The sequence below is a fragment of the Pteronotus mesoamericanus genome, unplaced genomic scaffold (genome assembly GCF_021234165.1).
Source record: "Pteronotus mesoamericanus isolate MK-2021 breed Mesoamerican mustached bat unplaced genomic scaffold, CSHL_Meso_final contig_163, whole genome shotgun sequence".
NCBI classification, from domain to species: domain Eukaryota; kingdom Metazoa; phylum Chordata; class Mammalia; order Chiroptera; family Mormoopidae; genus Pteronotus; species Pteronotus mesoamericanus.
Window position 1 is genome coordinate 19113827 of NW_026555064.1, and position 17363 is coordinate 19131189.

Here is a 17363-nt window from a genome sequence, read left to right on the forward strand (position 1 = left end):
TCCCTAAGAACCGCACCGCGGTCCCTCCGGGCCTGAGGGACCCAGTGGCAGTCCGCCCAGGAATGAAAACATAAACACTCTGCATGGGAGAGACCGGAGCATGAATTTAATGAGTTCTTCCCCCTGCTCTCCTGGTTCCTCCCTGGTGGGATTATGTTTAACTGCAGAATGATCAGCCGGAAGAGAGACAGGCAGCAACAGAAACGCACACCGCTATCCCCAGCACCTGCAGAGAAGGCTCAGAGGCGGAGCCACGCAGCGGGAGCCGGGGGGTCGTGTGCCCGCAGAGGCCCCAGGGTGCGGGTGCAGCGCAGCCCCGGCCCCGCACCGGGCAGCCCCTGGGCCGGGCGTGCGCCCGACACCCCGAGGTAAGAGAGCTTTTGCACCCGGCCGCTCGAAATCCAGAAAACGCGTGCCGTGTGAGCTCTCTGTGCACATGCCGCCATTCAAGAACTTTAAAAAGAATACGGCATGATCTCAGTTTTATCCACAAGAATATTTTCTTTTAAAGTGTGTGAACTGGGGCTCCAACAATGAAACTAAAAGCAAAACAGAGCATTCCCACCAGGGTTTTGCCCCCGAGCGCACCCACGAGGACAGTTCTCCTAAAGGCTGATCTGAGGGAAGGGACAGGGTAACGTGAATATTTTTTTTAAGTTGAAAATTATCTACAAATTGTATTCCACAGCCTGCCCTGAATGGCGGTTTGGTTTATAATCTAGTAGTCATTTTTAACAGGAAAAAACCAATGCTTTTTCTCATTGCCACAGTAGTTCTGTTCCATGGAGAGACTGAGATTTTCTCGTGTGTCAATCATTCTCCCTTTAAATCAGAAAACCTCGAATAAGGGTGTTATTTTTGGAATGATTTCAGTTGCCAGCCGCGGAAGTTAGGACGCGGCCGCGGAAGTTAGGACGCAGCCGCGGGATTTCCTGCAGCTCAGGGCCTGGTACACAGCACACGGGGGTTTTTCAGGGGGTAAAGCAATCTGCAGAGATAAGGTCACTGCCCTGTTTGAAGTCCTTTGAAAAGAGCAAAACTCATCTGCCAGAGGGATTAGCTGGTTTGCCCTAGTTTTTTATTGCATTAGTTTTTATTTTCTTTTTCAAATGTTCCCTGTGCCCCCGTGTTAGGATTTAAAATCCCTGGAGGAAGATAGCTGTTTGTGTTTTCCTTCCGTGGATTAAAAGAAATATGGCGGTGTTCATGCTCTCAGTCGGGTAGGTAGATGGCAAAGTTCGTGGGCCAGGAAACACGCCCGTTAGGCTGAGCGGTAACGTATGGCAAGAAAAGTGCGAACACCATGGTTTGGGCATGTGTTTGACATCGATGGAGTGTCTGCGCGGCGCGTACAAGTCACCGTGGGGCACGGATCGACCATCACCTGTGTGCCGTGCGGAAAGGATCGATTTCCGTCAAGTCTTGGAGGCTGTAACCTTATTCGGAATAGTTAATGCCAAACAGCACGTCTTCAAATTTAAAGACCAGCTCGAGGAGGAGGGCCGAGAAGAGGGAGCCATGCTACAACATGGGTGCTTCTGTCCCCGAGGGCTTAAAACCTACGAGAGAAAGGCTGGGCGCTCCCAAGAGGGAAATCTGCCCACCAGTTCCATACGGACACGCCCACCTGCCTGTCAACCCCGTGGGCATTTTCTGTCTTGCTCGAACCCTTAGCCTATTAAAAAGTGCGCGTTGACCTCCCGAGCAGTAATCTGATTTGATGACGTCACATCCCCGACCTGTGGATTTCCCAGGATGTACCACTCCCCAAGCCAAGCCGGGCTGCGGTCACAGGGCTCTGCCTTTGCATCCATCCGACTTCCCACAAATGCAGGCCCTCTAAGCACCAAGCCATTTGGACCAGCTTTCAAATTAAGACTATGTGAAATGCTGATTACTTATCTTGGCAAGCACAGGTCTCCTTTCTAATAGCCGTATTTCCATTTATTGACAGCGTGCTGTGTGCCTGCAGCCAGGGCCCGCTCATCACGTCACGCAGGGCTGATGCGCCCGTTTTCATGCTGATGCACCCAAGGCCTAAGTCCTCGCCAGGGCTTATGCTATCTTGGAGAATGCGTGCGTGCGTGCGTGCGTGCGTGCGTGAGTGTGTGAGGGAGAGCAGGAGACGGCAGACAGCTGGGGACTGGGAGGGGCGGAGGGTTGCTCCGAGGAGGAGGGTGAAACAGAAAGGAAATGATCCAATAGGTACAAGGGCAGGGGTGGAAATTTGCAGTTTTCAAGAATCCCAGGAAATGGTCCCAGAGACCCCTGGGGGCCTTCAGCCTCAATGGCATCCGCACGTCGCACCGTGAGTTCAAATCATGACCACATCGACCTTGAAATACAGCTTTCAAAAGTCAGGACTTGGGGAAAGGGACAAAATCTTGAGTTTGGAAAGAAGATCTCATATCTACTTTGTGACTGGCAATGACCAGTGACTCCCAAGACCTGGGAGTTTAATAACTGAATTGAAAGGAAATTAAAGATCAAAAACTTTTTTTCACGTTGAGCTCATCAAGCCAGAAAAGAGAGCGTCTTCTTTTGAGCATGTTTAACCCTCCCAAGCCCTACCAGTCTGTATTACAGGAAAAAATCAGTGAACTATTTCAAGTCTAGTATCTGTAGACCCAACCTCGACCACATCGGTCAACCGGCTCCTCCCCCCACCACCAGCGTGGTCACTGTCCCGCGGCTTCTGGAGCGTGGGCGCCGGGGGCAGGAGGGGGTGGGGGGAGGGCCTCCACTGCCCGCCCTGGGGGCGAGCTTTTATTCTTTATTAATGAAAAGTGCTGATGGAAAACCACTCGCCCATAAGCGGAAACCTCCTCATTGCCCTGCAGCTGGGCTCTTGACACACAGCCCAGTAATGTGCCGAACTGTCTGGGGTCCCTACAAATCATGAGGCTCGATTCGGGGACTAGGGCTTGGTCACAGGGGGACCCTGCGTCTGCCGGGACCCACGGCCGCTGCCTTTGCCTCTCAGAGTTCACAAAACCCTCTCCTGGGTGCTGCCTAACAGGCGCAGTGTTGGTGTTCATCCTTGACTTTTGTATCGCTAAACGATCTTTTTCAAACCCGTGTCGGCCCTTCTAGTTGATGTGCGAGTGGCCCTGAGTAATTCCCGAGCCTGGACAAACGGCGCCTGGCCATTCAGAGAGAGGCAGATCCGGCTGCAACGGGGCAGCTTTTGGCATAAGGACCTTCCCGTGGGCCTGAGGACAAGTACAGCCGGCTCCCTGAATGAAGTCCCAACTCTCCACAGATGCAGGCAGAGGAGTTAGCAAAAGCAGGCGATGAAATGAAACATGATGGCCGGGGCGAAGGAGATCTAAGTCGCTCATCTTTCCAGATTGGAATTGTAGTTATGAAATCACTACTGCAGATGAATGTTTGTGGTTTTTTTCTGACCCGTGATAGAGGAAGCAATAAAAAGAGGACAGATGACTCAACAGGAAGGAAGCGACGTTTGACGCCGGCTCCTGGAGCCATGCAGTGTGGACCGCACATAACGTCTGCAGCCTCACTGAGTTTTGGTGACTCTTGTGCAGGTTTGCAGCGGCCATGCCTACGTGCACGTAGGCCACATCCTGTATATATGTTCACACAGGTAGTGTTTTAAGAGTTGCTTTTGAAGCTTAACACATTCTGCTTTTAGCTGTAGTCTACCATAAACCACATGAGTTTTCCCTTTTCCATTAGAATGGAGAGCCAGTGAGCGAACAGACAGTAAGACAGGACAGGTCCACAGAAGAGCGCTCCTGTCCGCTCTTCATGGCCAGGAAGGAGTCTGAATTATGGGGAGCTTCAAATAGAAAGAACTGGGTCAGGACAACACCAGTTTTGCCCTCTTGCTTCCACTTGAGTCCTTCTATTAGCTCTGGAGCAACGTGGGAAAATGGAGGGAAGGTGACAGAGAGCAGGACCAGAACATTCCAGCGCCCACATGCTGGGAGCGTGTGCGTTAATAGCTCTAGGAGGTCAATCGTAACATTGAGCAGTTGAACTGTGGCCAACAGCAGGGTAACCGGCTCCCTCTCTCCCCCCCAGTTTGTGGCTCACCCCAACTGCCAGCAGCAGCTCCTGACCATCTGGTACGAGAACCTCTCGGGGCTGCGGGAACAGACGACAGCCGTCAAGTGTCTGGTTGTGCTGGTGGTGGCCTTGGGCCTTCCGTTCCTCGCCATCGGCTACTGGATTGCGCCTTGCAGCCGGGTACAGCTTTCTTACACTCTGCGTTACCTCTGTGTTACCATGTCCTTTGGGGGTGAAGAAGGACAAAGCCTCCTCCTTCAGGCTCTTAGTGGTTTTGCCCGAATGTTAATTGACTCCAGCACACGGATGCTGCTTTGTAACGACTCGATCGATTCAAATAAGGGGTGAGAAAGCATTCGGTGCCCGTGGGCAGCTCGCCTTTGCAGGCACACAGTGCTTAGGCTTCTACAGTAAAATCCCCATGGGAGGCTGGAGGAGGGGCCGCCACAGTGAAGCAGCATGTGCTCTGGACCTGTTGACGCTCACTAAACAGAGAGCCGAGGGGCAGGCTAGGGAGGGACGGAGGGCGTCCCTGCTGTGATGCCACCAAGACACAGTCAGCCTGCCCGCCGCACGGTGCGCGTCGGGCCCGTCCCCACCCGCCGTGGCTGAGTGTGGTAAGCCCAGCTGCAGGCGTGGCGTTCCCCACAGTCCAGGGAAGTGCATGGCAGCGGCCCCAAGCTCTTTGTTCTTCTTCCGAAGAGAAAATGTAGACTTTGGGCTGGGGGCTTCGGAACTTTTCGATGGTGTGTTCCTTTAGTTTTATTCAGGACCCATCCCCATCTCCGCTTGCCCGTGGGGAGGCAGTTGGGCGCGGCTGAGAGGACCGCTGACCACGGTGGGGTGAGGAACGCTGGGCGCGCTCACAGACTCTGCATCAGGCTCCTAGGGGGCACTGCCAGGAGAGCAGGCTGTTCTGAGATCCTTTAATCCTGTTTTCATACTCGGAAATCTCACTTTGTTTAAATTAGAGGCAGTTTCAGGCAAAATGAGCCAAGGCCCTGGAACGACCTGGAAATCCGTCATCTCGGGCCCAGCAGCCTCCCGGGCACCGTGGATGTGAGAGGGCATCCACCCCTCCCCCCTTGCACTCCAGCTGCCCCTGCAGTGGGAGCCAAAATTTTGTCATTTTGATCAGTTTTGACAATGCGACTGAGTTGCGTTGTCCTATATCGTGGAAAAGTATCTTACAAGGCCTCAAATGCATGAATGCTTAAGACTAAAAACTATAAATAATGCAAGAGAGCATGCCTTAATGCAAAAATCATACCCCGTGCAAATAGTTTCCCTTTCTGGGGAAGAGGCGTTGGAGTCCAGTTTGTCAGCATCGGTCTCTCAGGGCACCTTAACCAGGGGAAACATGGCGTTAGGTCCGGCGTGGGCATCTTCAGTCCGCTGCCCCGTGTCTCTCCACCCCACAAAGCCGCGCTCCTGGCCTGGGGACTCTGCCCAGCAGAGAAGGGGAAGGAGGGGACCGAGCCGTTTCTACCCACGTTCACATCTGCTGTAGACCCTCTACCCAATGGTGAAAAGAACGTAGCCAGAATTCTCTACACGTATCCCATTTTTAGGATAAGCATGCTGCTTTCTTTTCATGTTATTTGAAGTTTTAAAAGACCAACCTTCTAGAGACTTGGCAACTCCCAAGAAATCACTCAGTGCTACGAATGGGCACCCCCCCACCCCCCGCAGTATGCAGCTGCAGAACAGCACAGTGACGTGTAAAAGCGTTGTTTATTTTTCTGTAGAAAATGTGACGTTTGCCTGTGTGCATTTATGGTCAATCCCAGAAGGGCTTGACGGCTCATGGTTATTTGTTAACATCAGTCAAGGTTGTGCACATAAAAGAACGTTTGCTTGAATTTGCAGTCTGTTAAATGTGAACCTTGGTACTTGTTAAGGTCCCAGACTGGGTTTAAAAGTAGGGTTTGGGTGTGTGGAAGGGAGAACTTATTTGATAAATCTACCAAATGTACCTAATTCATGGACCGCAGAAGCCCTGGAGACAGGAGGAACCGTTTTCATTTCTCCTCGAACTTGGGGCTCCTAAGGACATCCTAACACATGGGATTTTAAAGGAGTCACCTTAAAATAATTATAAAATGAACTTTAAGATGCTCTTGTGCTATTTATATGCTTTTCCAAATCGGGAATGACTTTCAAGTAAATTAATCTACGTAGAGGTTTAGTCATTGTGTATCTATCTCCCTCTCCTAATTGGGACAGAAACAGACAAAATATTTATCCTGATTATAATATTTTCTGCCTCTTTTTGTATCATACAAAACACAGCTTGATTTTGGACTATTTAGAAATGAGAACTAAAATTTACTTCTATAGTAAAACTCTTTTAATTCTCAAAGAGTTTTTAATGTGCTGCAGATACATCATAACATTTCAGTGATAAATGAACGAGTCTACAAATTTATCATAACATTTCAATTATAAAGCAGTAGAGGATTAGGCACTGCAAGCCTGGAATTTCTTTTCCTAAACCCTCAAAACCTTGACATTGCGTAGTCTTTCAATGTAAAAATAACAACCAGTATGTGCCCTGCAATGCTCAGAAATGCATCTGTGAATGCAGACTATTTTAAGACAAACTGGATATTTGGCAACAGTGAAGTCTGAAGCCTTCTTACATTGTTTTTGCGGGAAGTGTCCTTTAAAAGGGGTGATTTTCACAATGTATAGCTTTTTAGACACAGAAGCAAAGCTTTGCAAGTGTTTTTGCTTTTGTTTTTAAATCCTGTATAGTGATTTTCGTAAGTGGAAGCCAGATTTTCAAAAGTGAAAAGCTGTTTTTGGTTTTGTTTTTGTTTCTGTTTTGGGCCCCGGCACAGCTGGGGAAGGTCCTGCGCAGCCCCTTCATGAAGTTCGTGGCTCACGCCGCCTCCTTCATCATCTTCCTGGGCCTGCTCGTGTTCAACGCCTCGGACAGGTTCGAGGGCATCAGCACACTGCCCAACATCACGGTCACCGACTACCCCAAACAGATCTTCAGGGTCAAGACCACCCAGTTCACGTGGACCGAGATGCTAATTATGGTGTGGGTCCTTGGTAAGCCTTAGCTACCAAAAACAGTGCTGATAGGCCATTTCACTCTCTTTTAAGATTGAATTTCTTGGGGTGCCATTGGTTAACAGAATGATACGGGTTTAACGTGTACGATTCTATAATGCATCATCTGCATGTTATGCTGTGTGTTCTCCGGCCCAATGTTGTCGTCTATTTAGAATGTCATTTTACGTTATGCGGTGGCAATATCGCCATTGTTAGATTAGCGGAAGAGCAAAATAATCCAATAATTTGTCAGCTCGATAATGCTAAAATGTATCATAACACTAAATTAAAAAATTTTATAAGTAACATGAACCTAATATTAATTGACTATGTTTCAGAGATCTAACTTCAATTATTGAATAAAATATAAGTTTTTTAATGCGACTCACTGTGATGATCACATATTTAATTGAAATTCTTGTGAAGTAATGCCAGTGGCTATTAACTGATGAGTAAAGAACATTCCTATCATTTTCGTTTTAGAGATTTTAGGGGAGGGTGTCCATTTCCAGAATGTTTGTTACCTCACCTCACAACAGCCCGTTTTGTATAGCTGGCAGTGTTAAGTAAAGATGGCAGGCAGCGTGAGAGAAAAACAACAGATATGGGAACCCGCATATCTATTGATCGCTAATCCAGAGTTGTTTTTATATGTTCTCTCTGCTTCGCCCAGCGAGTTTCTCGGTGTCTTCTCAGTCCCTGGTTTGATAGGTGGGTTCCTCCCCCTCATTCACACCTGTGGCCTCCGTCTGAGTCAAGCAATTGTTTTATATACATTATCTTGAGCCATTACACTTCTTTGAAAAATCCCACAGTACTTTCCCCTGATGTGGTGAAGGCGAGGAGTGCCCCCTCCCCCAGGGTGGCGTTTGCTCTTCCGGTTTCTCCCTAGCCGCCCCCCGACCCCGCTGCGGGGCCCCTCCTTCCCCCCTCCACCCCCCGCCTGCCTGCTGCCTGCAGGAAGCTGGGCCAGGCCGAGGGGCGGGGCGTGATGGGGGGCTCCGGGAGGGTGGTAGGAGACTGCTCTTGTTACATGTCCACTGTCAGGGGCTCGTTCCGGGGCTGTTTCTCCAGCCATTGCTAGGGTTTGATAAGGAACCAGTGTAATTTCATAAAGATGAGTTTTTCTCGTCTCCAAAAGCCTCATGGGTCAAAGTTGGTTGACGCGCGGAGCCTCCCTGGCTCCTTCCTGCCCCCGCCCGTCTGTCTGAGCACACCTGGGCCCATGTGCGGGGGGTGTTTCCCCGAATGCCAGCTTGGTGGAGGAGGTCATTCCTGGAGTGGAAGCTTCCTTTTCCATTGGCTCTGCCCAGCGCGCCGGATGGTCCGTGTCTTGGGGCGCCTGGGATGGCGCTTCGCAGACAGGGCGTGGTGTCGGTGGAGACCGATGGCTCCCCAGGCCAAGCCCTGAAGGCTAACGTGTGCCCCCGTGTGTGCTGTGGCAGGAATGATGTGGTCTGAGTGTAAGGAGCTCTGGCTGGAAGGCCCGAGGGAGTACATTCTGCAGCTGTGGAACGTGCTGGACTTCGGGATGCTCTCTATCTTCATCGCCGCCTTCACGGCCAGGTTCCTAGCTTTCATCCAGGCGACAAAAGCACAACAGTACGTGGACAGCTACGTCCAAGAGAGCGACCTCAGCGAAGTCACCCTGCCCCCAGAGATACAGTACTTCACTTACGGTAAGTCGCCCGCTGCAGGGTCCCCGCGTTTCAGGAGGGCTGTGGGCACCAAGGAAGGGAACGCCAAGGAAGTCGATGTCAGTGTGAGAGGCGAGCCAGACGCTCGCGGGCCGTGGAGGCAGCAGGAGCTTTCAAGCTGGACTCATGTCCAGGCTGTGGCTCTCCTGGGCCGCGTAGCTTTGCTCAAGTTCATTTAGTTTCCTGTGCCTGAGTCTTCACATCCATAAAAAGAAGGGGCTGCAAGTGGGGAGGAAAGTTGCCCTTCAGCCTAACAACCTGATTTACTCTGATGTCCCCTTAGAACATGACACTGTCTCAACTGGGGAAAATAGCTTGAGAAAGGGAATGATGGGGAAGGTGAGTCCCCGAGAGCGTGGCTTCGAGGGGGCAAAGCAGTATAAGGTGCTGGACTGTGGCGCAGGGGGAGCACGCAGAGACTCGGCCCAGCAAGCGCTGCGCTGGCCCTGCCGACGTAAACCCTGAGAACCGGCAGGGACCACGGAGCAGAGGTCGTGCCCTCCCCCACGCGGTGGTGATGCCACCTGTCTCTGCCATGAGAGCACGAGGCCGGCTGGCGCCCCGCGTGCAAGGACACTGGTGCCTCCCTCCCAGCACACGCCCGCCTTAGGCAACCTCAACCCCCCCGGCCCCCGAGGCCACATCGAGGAGCCGCAATTATCAGATGTTCACGCGGTTGCGGAGTCTCAAGTCTGGAGGAGACTGTAGGCATTCTGGCCTCACCTTCGTTGTACGGGTAAGGAAACTCGGGCTCAGCACTTACGCGTGTCCCGCCTGGGAAGCATAGCTCTTCACAAGTGCAGTGAAGCTCACCTTGCAATGAGGGCGAGCGGCGTGCCCACAATATTGAGGAAGGCTGGGCATCTGTGCCAAAATACGGATGTGCGGTGTACACACCGTGAGATTTACATAGGTCATCTCTTACTGTCCACGAGCAAGGGTGTGTTTGTACCAGGGAGACCAGGTCAAATGGACAAATGATCGCCATGTACAATTAAAGAATTAACTGAGGTTGCATTTGTGTGTACTATAAACCTCAAGTATCACAGTAAGCTATTTATTTAAATGTACTCATGTGTATGTGATGACTGTCATCTGAAGGAGATTTGTGACTTTGGGTTGCACTGCTTCGTAAGTATGTGATTTTGGTCACATTTTTAACCTTTCTTAGTCTTGGTGTCTATACCTCTAAAGAGAAAATAACAATAACACCAGGTCTGTCAGGCTGTTGGAAGCTCAGTGTCTGGTGCATGTTAACCCGTCAATAAATGGTCATTTTTGTTGTTGTTGCAAATGCCTGCGATGCGTGCAGTTTTCTGGGAGTGGCCCAGTTCACACAAAATTAACCACACAGCGCTTCACTGACCTTCCAGGGAAATAGGTATAGTTTGCTGTCACCTTACTAAGCGACCTTCAAAGGCGGTTAGGGGTCCTCGTTTGGAATCTATCTCCAAAACGTGGGCCCCTCGGTGGCAGTTTTCATTTTCCAGGAGCCAGTGTCTTGTTCAGATGCCACGTTGACAGCACCATTGTGATCCTGCGACATTCTTGCTTCTCTATGACATTTTACTTGCATAAACTGTGAGACAAACTCATTTCCCCACGAAATGCAGAAGTTTTGTGCCAACCAGCTTGACAGGAGGAGAAGCTGACTGGTCGATAAATCTAGTGACCGAGGGGGGAGCTCAGGGAGGCCGTTGCTTCACGGTCCTGACACAGCTGTGCCCAATGAAGTGCGAAGCCTCCCTCTTCATCTTTTGCACTTTGTTTCTGCCCAGTTGGAAGTCAGCTTCGTGTCTTTATCATGGTGTTTTCTCCACTGAAATAATTTGTAAGAGTAGAATTCATGTGTTTGTGGTTTCACATGACAAAGAGAGCCCAGACTGGCCATTACATCGAGAGCAGTTTTGACTGAGATGTTAGCCACCTACCTGCAAGGTTACACAAGGTAGATCCTCTGTAAGGCATTGACTTGGCATAGCTAGTGGAGAATGGAGAGTCCCCTTCTAATCCTGCCCTTCCTCTCTCCCCAGCCCGAGACAAGTGGCTCCCTTCTGACCCTCAGATAATATCTGAGGGCCTGTATGCCATCGCTGTGGTGCTCAGCTTCTCCCGGATCGCCTACATCCTGCCCGCAAATGAGAGCTTTGGCCCCTTGCAGATCTCTCTCGGCAGGACAGTGAAGGACATCTTCAAGTTCATGGTCCTCTTCATTATGGTGTTTCTCGCCTTTATGATTGGCATGTTCATACTCTACTCTTACTACCTTGGGGCCAAAGTTAACGCTGCTTTCACCACGTAAGTAAGGTGTCTCGTAAAACCAGTATGAGGAAGAGCAGCTTGAACGCGTCTAGAGGAAGCAGAGGAAAAAGTTGAGCGATGGTAATAAAGATGTTTTTAAGAGCAGGGAAAATATCCACTAAAAACAATTAGCACCTGTGTGCAATTACATTGCTCCCAAGATTCCTCTCGTGGAACTTAGTGACCATTTGGCCACAGGATGAATCAGCATTCAGAAAAATCTGGACAAAATTGGCTATTTTGAGAGAGTGGAGCAATAAAATTTTAATACTGGATGTCTCGTACATTATGTATGACATTAAATTTAGTTTCGTCATTTTGTGGCCATTACTGTTATTTCAAAAAAGAGGCGTCGGCTCAGTGAGAGAAAGGGCGGCTCCAAGCGCACAGCCCACTGCGTCGCAACGCCCTTGCCTTCCTAGGCTCCTGCTGGTTCCCGCAGCAGAGGCTCGCCTTCCCCGGGAAGCCTTCCCTGATTAAGCTTCCTTAGCCTCTGTCCTGTTAAGCTCTCTCAGCATGGAGACGTCCAGACTGTGCCACCCACTGGGGTTTGTTGTCACAGGGGTGGCCCTCCCTCTGCACCGCAGTCCTTGCGGGTGGGGAGGTCATCGCCCTGCCGCCTGCCTTTGTGCCTGTAATGCCTCCCTGGAAACCAGCTGGACAGTCAGCAAGTTCCCTGTAGGCTCGGAGGGAACCTCACACCCTCCCAGACATTGAGTTGTTTTGAAATGAATTTTTTCAAATAGTCAGTATAGAGCAGGTCTTAGAGGTGAAAGGGAACTGAAGCTCACTCGCCTTCAGGGAAGAAAAACCTCTGCTTGAACCCCACAGGGGGGCGCAGAGAGACCCTGCCCACAAGGCCGCGCCCCACCCCACGCCCCCCGGCGCTCTGAGAGCTCTGGGAACACCTGGTTTTCTTGGCGGCTGCGTGTGCGGGCGGGGCGCCTGCTGGGCGGAAAGAACGTGGGCTGGAAAGTCAGGCAGACCTGGGTGTGAGTGCCAGCCTGCTGGGCTCAGCTGTGGCCTTTGATTGCGGTGCTTGATCTTTCCCTGGGTTAGTTTCCCTATTTGCAAAATAAGCACAAAAAGGTTTAAATCAGGTCACAGGGAGGGTTCCGGGAGGTAACTTGTAGAAAGCCTCTTGCCCACAGAAGGGGCTCGGGACCTGCCAGCATCCCCTCCTGCCGCCTGTCCCCTCCCCGCAGGCAGAGACTTCACCGTGTACAGGGTCAGAGACGGTGAGGGGGCAGCGCAAAGGAGCGGGGGAAGAAGGCGGGGATTTTGTCACACAGTTAAATTAGTGGCAGTAACCAGAAGGTCGTAGTTTTTCTGTCTGCATCCGTGCTATGACATCACACGATCAAATGTTTTATAATAGAGAGGAGCTCTGTAGGAGCAGCCAGTTTTTCCTCGTCATCTATCCGCAGGGTCTAGCACAATGTCTAGAGGGGGATAGGAGCTCCATCAATACTTGTTGAATGACTGAATTAATAAACTAGCACTAAAGCCTATAAATCTGTAGAATTATTATTTAGAACCTGTTGTAAGAAACCAACAAAAGTTTTTATAAAGCTTCAGAAAAAGGACTTACTTTTGAGCCCTCCTTTGCAATGGAACTGTACGTGTGTAACTGTTTAATTTAGGGATTATCCTTGCTGTTCACAGCCCGGCGATTACAACTGGGTTATGTGATAAAACCAGCCAAATTCAGCTGGCAAAACCCACTGGAGGGGAAAAGTAGGGACTTAGTCTGGTGAGGCTCCGCACGCTGCTGTGCACAGGGGAAGAGTCAGGAGGCGTATTACTTAAATCGAGAGGAAAGAAGAGGAATCTTTCGTTCCATGGCCTCCTCTCCATTCGCAGTCAAGCGTAAGCTTTAACCAGTAGCAGACTCTCGTCACAGATCATTCCCTTGGGACAGTGTCTGCGGAGCAGCCTGTCCCCTCCCCGCCCTCGGGGCTCAGGCTCTGAGTGCACCTTAGTCCCCAGAGGCACTTGCAGAGACCTGAGGGTTGGTTTACCCCTCTTTTTTATTCAAATGGTAGGCTATTTCTTGCTCACGACATCTTATTTTTTCACCTTAAGACTATGTCGCCGATATCATTTTGTGTAAACCCACGAGGCCAGACCTGCGTCCTTTTCCACAGTGTCTGTGCAGCGTGGCGTCACATGGCCCTACCAGCACTATTCCCCACGCCCCCGCGGGTGGGGGTGTAGGGCGTTTTCTTTCTTCCCCGCCGCCCTGCTGCCAGGCAATACCCGTGCGAGCTTTTCTGGAAGGGCGTGTGTCATCTGAATCCTGGCCTTGTTCTCCTTCGGGAAACCTGGTTCAGATTCTAAGCCCCCTGCACAGTTGCACCCCAGTGGGCGTCCTTCCCGGACCAAGGGCTGGTTAGGGGGTAGGACCCCTCCCCCTGCTGACTCCAAGGGGTTCCCTCTCGGTAACTTGCAGGAAAGCGGGGCGTTGGCGCCGTTCCATCATGAGTCCCCGAAAACCCGAGAGAACGCTTTCTGTGGACTATTACAATAAAAGAGTGCCACTCCCGGGTTTATGCTGATATTTTATGATGGTGTTTTTATCAGTACAGTGTCCACACCCTAACTTAGTTTAACTTTTGACTTAACACCGAAAACTGCTCATTTGTTGACTTGTGCACTTATTCTTTCAACAGCGTGGAAGAAAGTTTCAAGACGTTGTTCTGGTCCATCTTTGGGTTGTCCGAGGTGACTTCCGTTGTGCTCAAATATGATCACAAGTTCATAGAGAATATTGGATACGTTCTTTATGGAATATACAATGTCACGATGGTGGTCGTTTTACTGAACATGTTAATCGCGATGATAAACAGCTCGTATCAAGAAATTGAGGTAAATCTGACACCTACCTGTGGTGTCTCTCCTTGCTGTCTTTTCTAATAACGCCCCACACAGGCCATGCGCCCTGTGGGGAGCTCCAGCTCCTGGCAACAAGGAGGCTCGACCCGGGAAGAGCGAGCCCAGACCTTTCCCTGGGCTTTCCTCCTGGGGAGTTAGCCATGCGCCTCCCGGTGTCTTCTAGGAGCGCTGTGGGGCCCCCTGACCTTAGCCTCACTGTCATGGTATATTTCAGAAGTTTTGAAATTAGTGCTAGAAGTGCTGGCCGTTGGGAAATTCCTCCCATAGGTTAGCCAGCCAACCACCCGAAAGACCCCGGGGGAGGGGTTCCTGGGTGTCTGGCAAACATTGACGATGCTCTGCACGCTGTCAGAACTCCAGTCTCCGGGAGACCCCTTTGCTTTGCGTTCTGGGTTGGGCGGGTGTGGAACCTCTCTTCGCCGGTGTGTACACGTTCCCTTCTGTCCTCCGGTGTAGTGTTCAGCATCTTCTTAGTGCTCTGTGGCTTAAGTCCATTGAGACTCTGGGTGCTTTAGAAAGACGCAAGACAGTGTTGCCGAAGCAGAAGTCAGGTCCTCCAGGAACGGAAGTGGGCCTGCCTAGGTGTGGCGATGGCAGTCCGGGCGGTGTGAAGTGGGCGGGCCCGCTTCCCCCCGCCCCCGTGGGGACCTTCCCCTTGTCCATTCTTCTCTCCACCCTTCTCCCAGTTGGCATGGTCATGCCCGCCCCTGTGGGATAGACTGAGGATCGGAGGAGATAGAAGACAGGAGTCGGCCACAGAGGGCCTTTTGCGACACTTGAGGATGTAAGGCAGACTCAGAAACCCCAGAGCGCAATTTCACCTGAGTGCATCCCCCGTTGCTCTCGGGGTGTGAGATGCTCTATCTACAGCCTGTTGGCTGGGACTGCGGGAAGAAGGAGGGTGGTTAGAGGGTGGGGACTGTTGCTGAACGCGCAGAGCTGGCAGAGGAGGGAGGAATGAATTTTCCCGTCCTCCCTTGGTCCTGAATTTTTCTGGTGCTTTTGTTTTTTGGGGTAGGGGACAGAAATTATGGTTAAATTTCAGTGGAAACACACAGAAGCATATGGGAGAGAAATTTTTTTAAAAAATGAGTATTAAGGAAGTGCTAGTCAGAATAGTATATAGGACAATAGAGATTATATGCAGATAATCGTATATAAGCCACTTATCTATTTCAAAAGCATAATTTAGGTTCATTGTAAGACGGGAATCAATTACTAGAATTTTAGTTTTTAAAATGAGTTATTTACTAGATGTTTTTAGTTTTTACTAGAATCAGTTACTGTAAAATGAGTGATTTCTTTTCTGTCTTGTGACACAGGATGACAGTGATGTAGAATGGAAGTTTGCTCGTTCAAAACTTTGGCTGTCTTATTTTGATGATGGAAAAACATTACCTCCGCCCTTCAGTCTAGTCCCCAGTCCAAAGTCATTTGTTTATTTCATCATGCGGATCATTAACTTTTCCAAATGTAGACGGAGAAGACTTCAGAAAGACATAGAGATGGGCCTGGGGAACTCGAAGTCCAGGGTAGGTATCGGTCACTCACCACGATCCTGCGATAAATGTTGTCTTTCTCCTTGTCTTTTGACGTGTGTTCAGTAATTTTTATGTGTGAACTTAGAAGATATTGAAAGTATTGTCCATTCCATAGTCTTTCATAGACTAATACTTAATATCTTTATAATGTTTCAAGAAGTCACTTCGTCCATGCCTTGCTTTAGGTCATAATTTCATGTAAACTAATAGATTCAAAACAAACAAACAAGAAACTTCTTTAACTTGTGAAAAGTAAACAGAACTCTGTTTCTTGTGTTCCATGCTTCTCCGTTGTCCTTCTGAACTGAAATGGTTTGAGGAGCACGTTTTCCTCATGGTTGTACATACAGCCCCTCGACCATGGTCTTATTTGTACATGCCCCTTATTGGGCTGAATACTTTTTCCTTCATTATAAAATCGATGCAAGCCTAAGAGCACACTCAAATATTAACCATAAATACCCCCTTTTATAAATAATCAAGAATGGCTTGTCCTTGACTGGTCCTGCTAGAGTCAAACTCAGTGAAGATGAGTTTCATGATAGCAGTTCACTATCGTAAACTTAACTCTCAGAGACAGACTTGGCACAGGAGACAGAAGGGCGTGGGCAGAACCTCAGGGAATACTGAACGAGGCAGGTAGGAGCAAATGTGTGGGGCCGTGAAAACAGCCTGAGCTGGGAGCCACGAGACAGCAGTGCCGCCTTGGTGCAAGGCGGGCTTTCCTGAGCAGAGGGAGATGGGGCTGCTCAGTTGCAGCTGGGTAAAGCCTGGATTGGTGCCATTTCACTTCTCACTTCTTAAAATAGATGTGCCTTTCCAAGATCGCGATACCCTGGCCTCTTATTTTTAAAGAAGATGGCCTTTTAAACCTTTACACCTGGAGGTGGGCTCCTCAGGCCATGAGGTTGCAAGGCAGCAATTGGCTGCGACAACCCAGTTCAAACGGTGTCCCATCTGTGCGTAGCGAGAGGCTGTGTAGTGTAAGGAAGAGGCCTCTGCGTCAGAGGCCTGGATTTCATTTCTGCGGCTTGTGGCTCTCCAAGTACCATGGAGAAGTCCCTTCGTCACTTTGAGCCCTACTTGTCTCAGCTGAAAGAGGAAACTGCGTAGGGTTCTTGGGAGAATGACAGGAGATGTACAAAGTTCCAGCCTCAACAAATATCAGTGCCCTTCCTCATTCACAGTTTACAAAGTGCTTTGCTGTACGTTTGAACCTCATGCAACGCTGTGAGGTAGGTGTGGCTGTTATTCCCATTTTATAGGTAAGACCACTGACGCCGTTAAAGCGGCTCACTCATGCAAGGTCACGGCGCGAACCAGCGCCGGGTGGGCGTGGGATTCACGGCGGCTGGGATGCCCAGCCCTTTCTGCTCCTCCACTTGCTCTGCTGCACCTGGCTGCCTCCTGCTCACAGCTGCTCTCCAGCGGGGCCACTTCCCCACCCCCTCCCCACCAGCTGCACCTTCGCTGCTGCTGCTGCTCCAGGGTGGCTGGTCTCTTAAAGGGGCCAGGCTCTGAATGCTGTCTTGGGCAAATTCTGCTACTGCCGAAATGGACTTAGTTTCTCTGGGCATTTAGTCACTGAGGCTTTATTATTTTCAAAGGAGGCCTCCCAAGAATGGGAAGACACAGCTCTGACACTTCACACCTTAAAGTCATCTTTTGGGAGGCAGCTGGTTTCACTGAATCCGAGCCTGATGTTGTCCTAATGTAGAAGGACAAGTACTAACAGGGACGGCACGCAGGTGGCCTGCGGCTGCCTGGACCCCGAAAGGGGGCGTGCCTCACTCGGTCGACAGGAAGGACAGCGGTCCTCCTCGGAGGGGCTGCT

At 50.4% G+C, this 17363-nt stretch overlaps 1 protein-coding gene across 3 annotated transcripts in view; it reads left to right on the forward strand.

Annotated features, from left to right (window-relative positions):
• TRPC3 (transient receptor potential cation channel subfamily C member 3) overlaps positions 1-17363 on the forward strand; it is a 47712-nt gene that overhangs the window by 19058 nt on the left and 11291 nt on the right. For 2 of the 3 annotated variants that reach the window (XM_054563505.1, XM_054563510.1), the window contains exons 4-9: positions 4048-4212; positions 6876-7092; positions 8541-8774; positions 10826-11090; positions 13766-13961; positions 15311-15520. In XM_054563505.1, the coding sequence (XP_054419480.1) occupies positions 4048-4212; positions 6876-7092; positions 8541-8774; positions 10826-11090; positions 13766-13961; positions 15311-15520 (1287 nt within the window). Of the gene's footprint in view, positions 1-4047; positions 4213-6875; positions 7093-8540; positions 8775-10825; positions 11091-13765; positions 13962-15310; positions 15521-16716; positions 16765-17363 lie in introns of all 3 variants that reach the window. The other variant, XM_054563504.1, reaches the window with a different exon arrangement.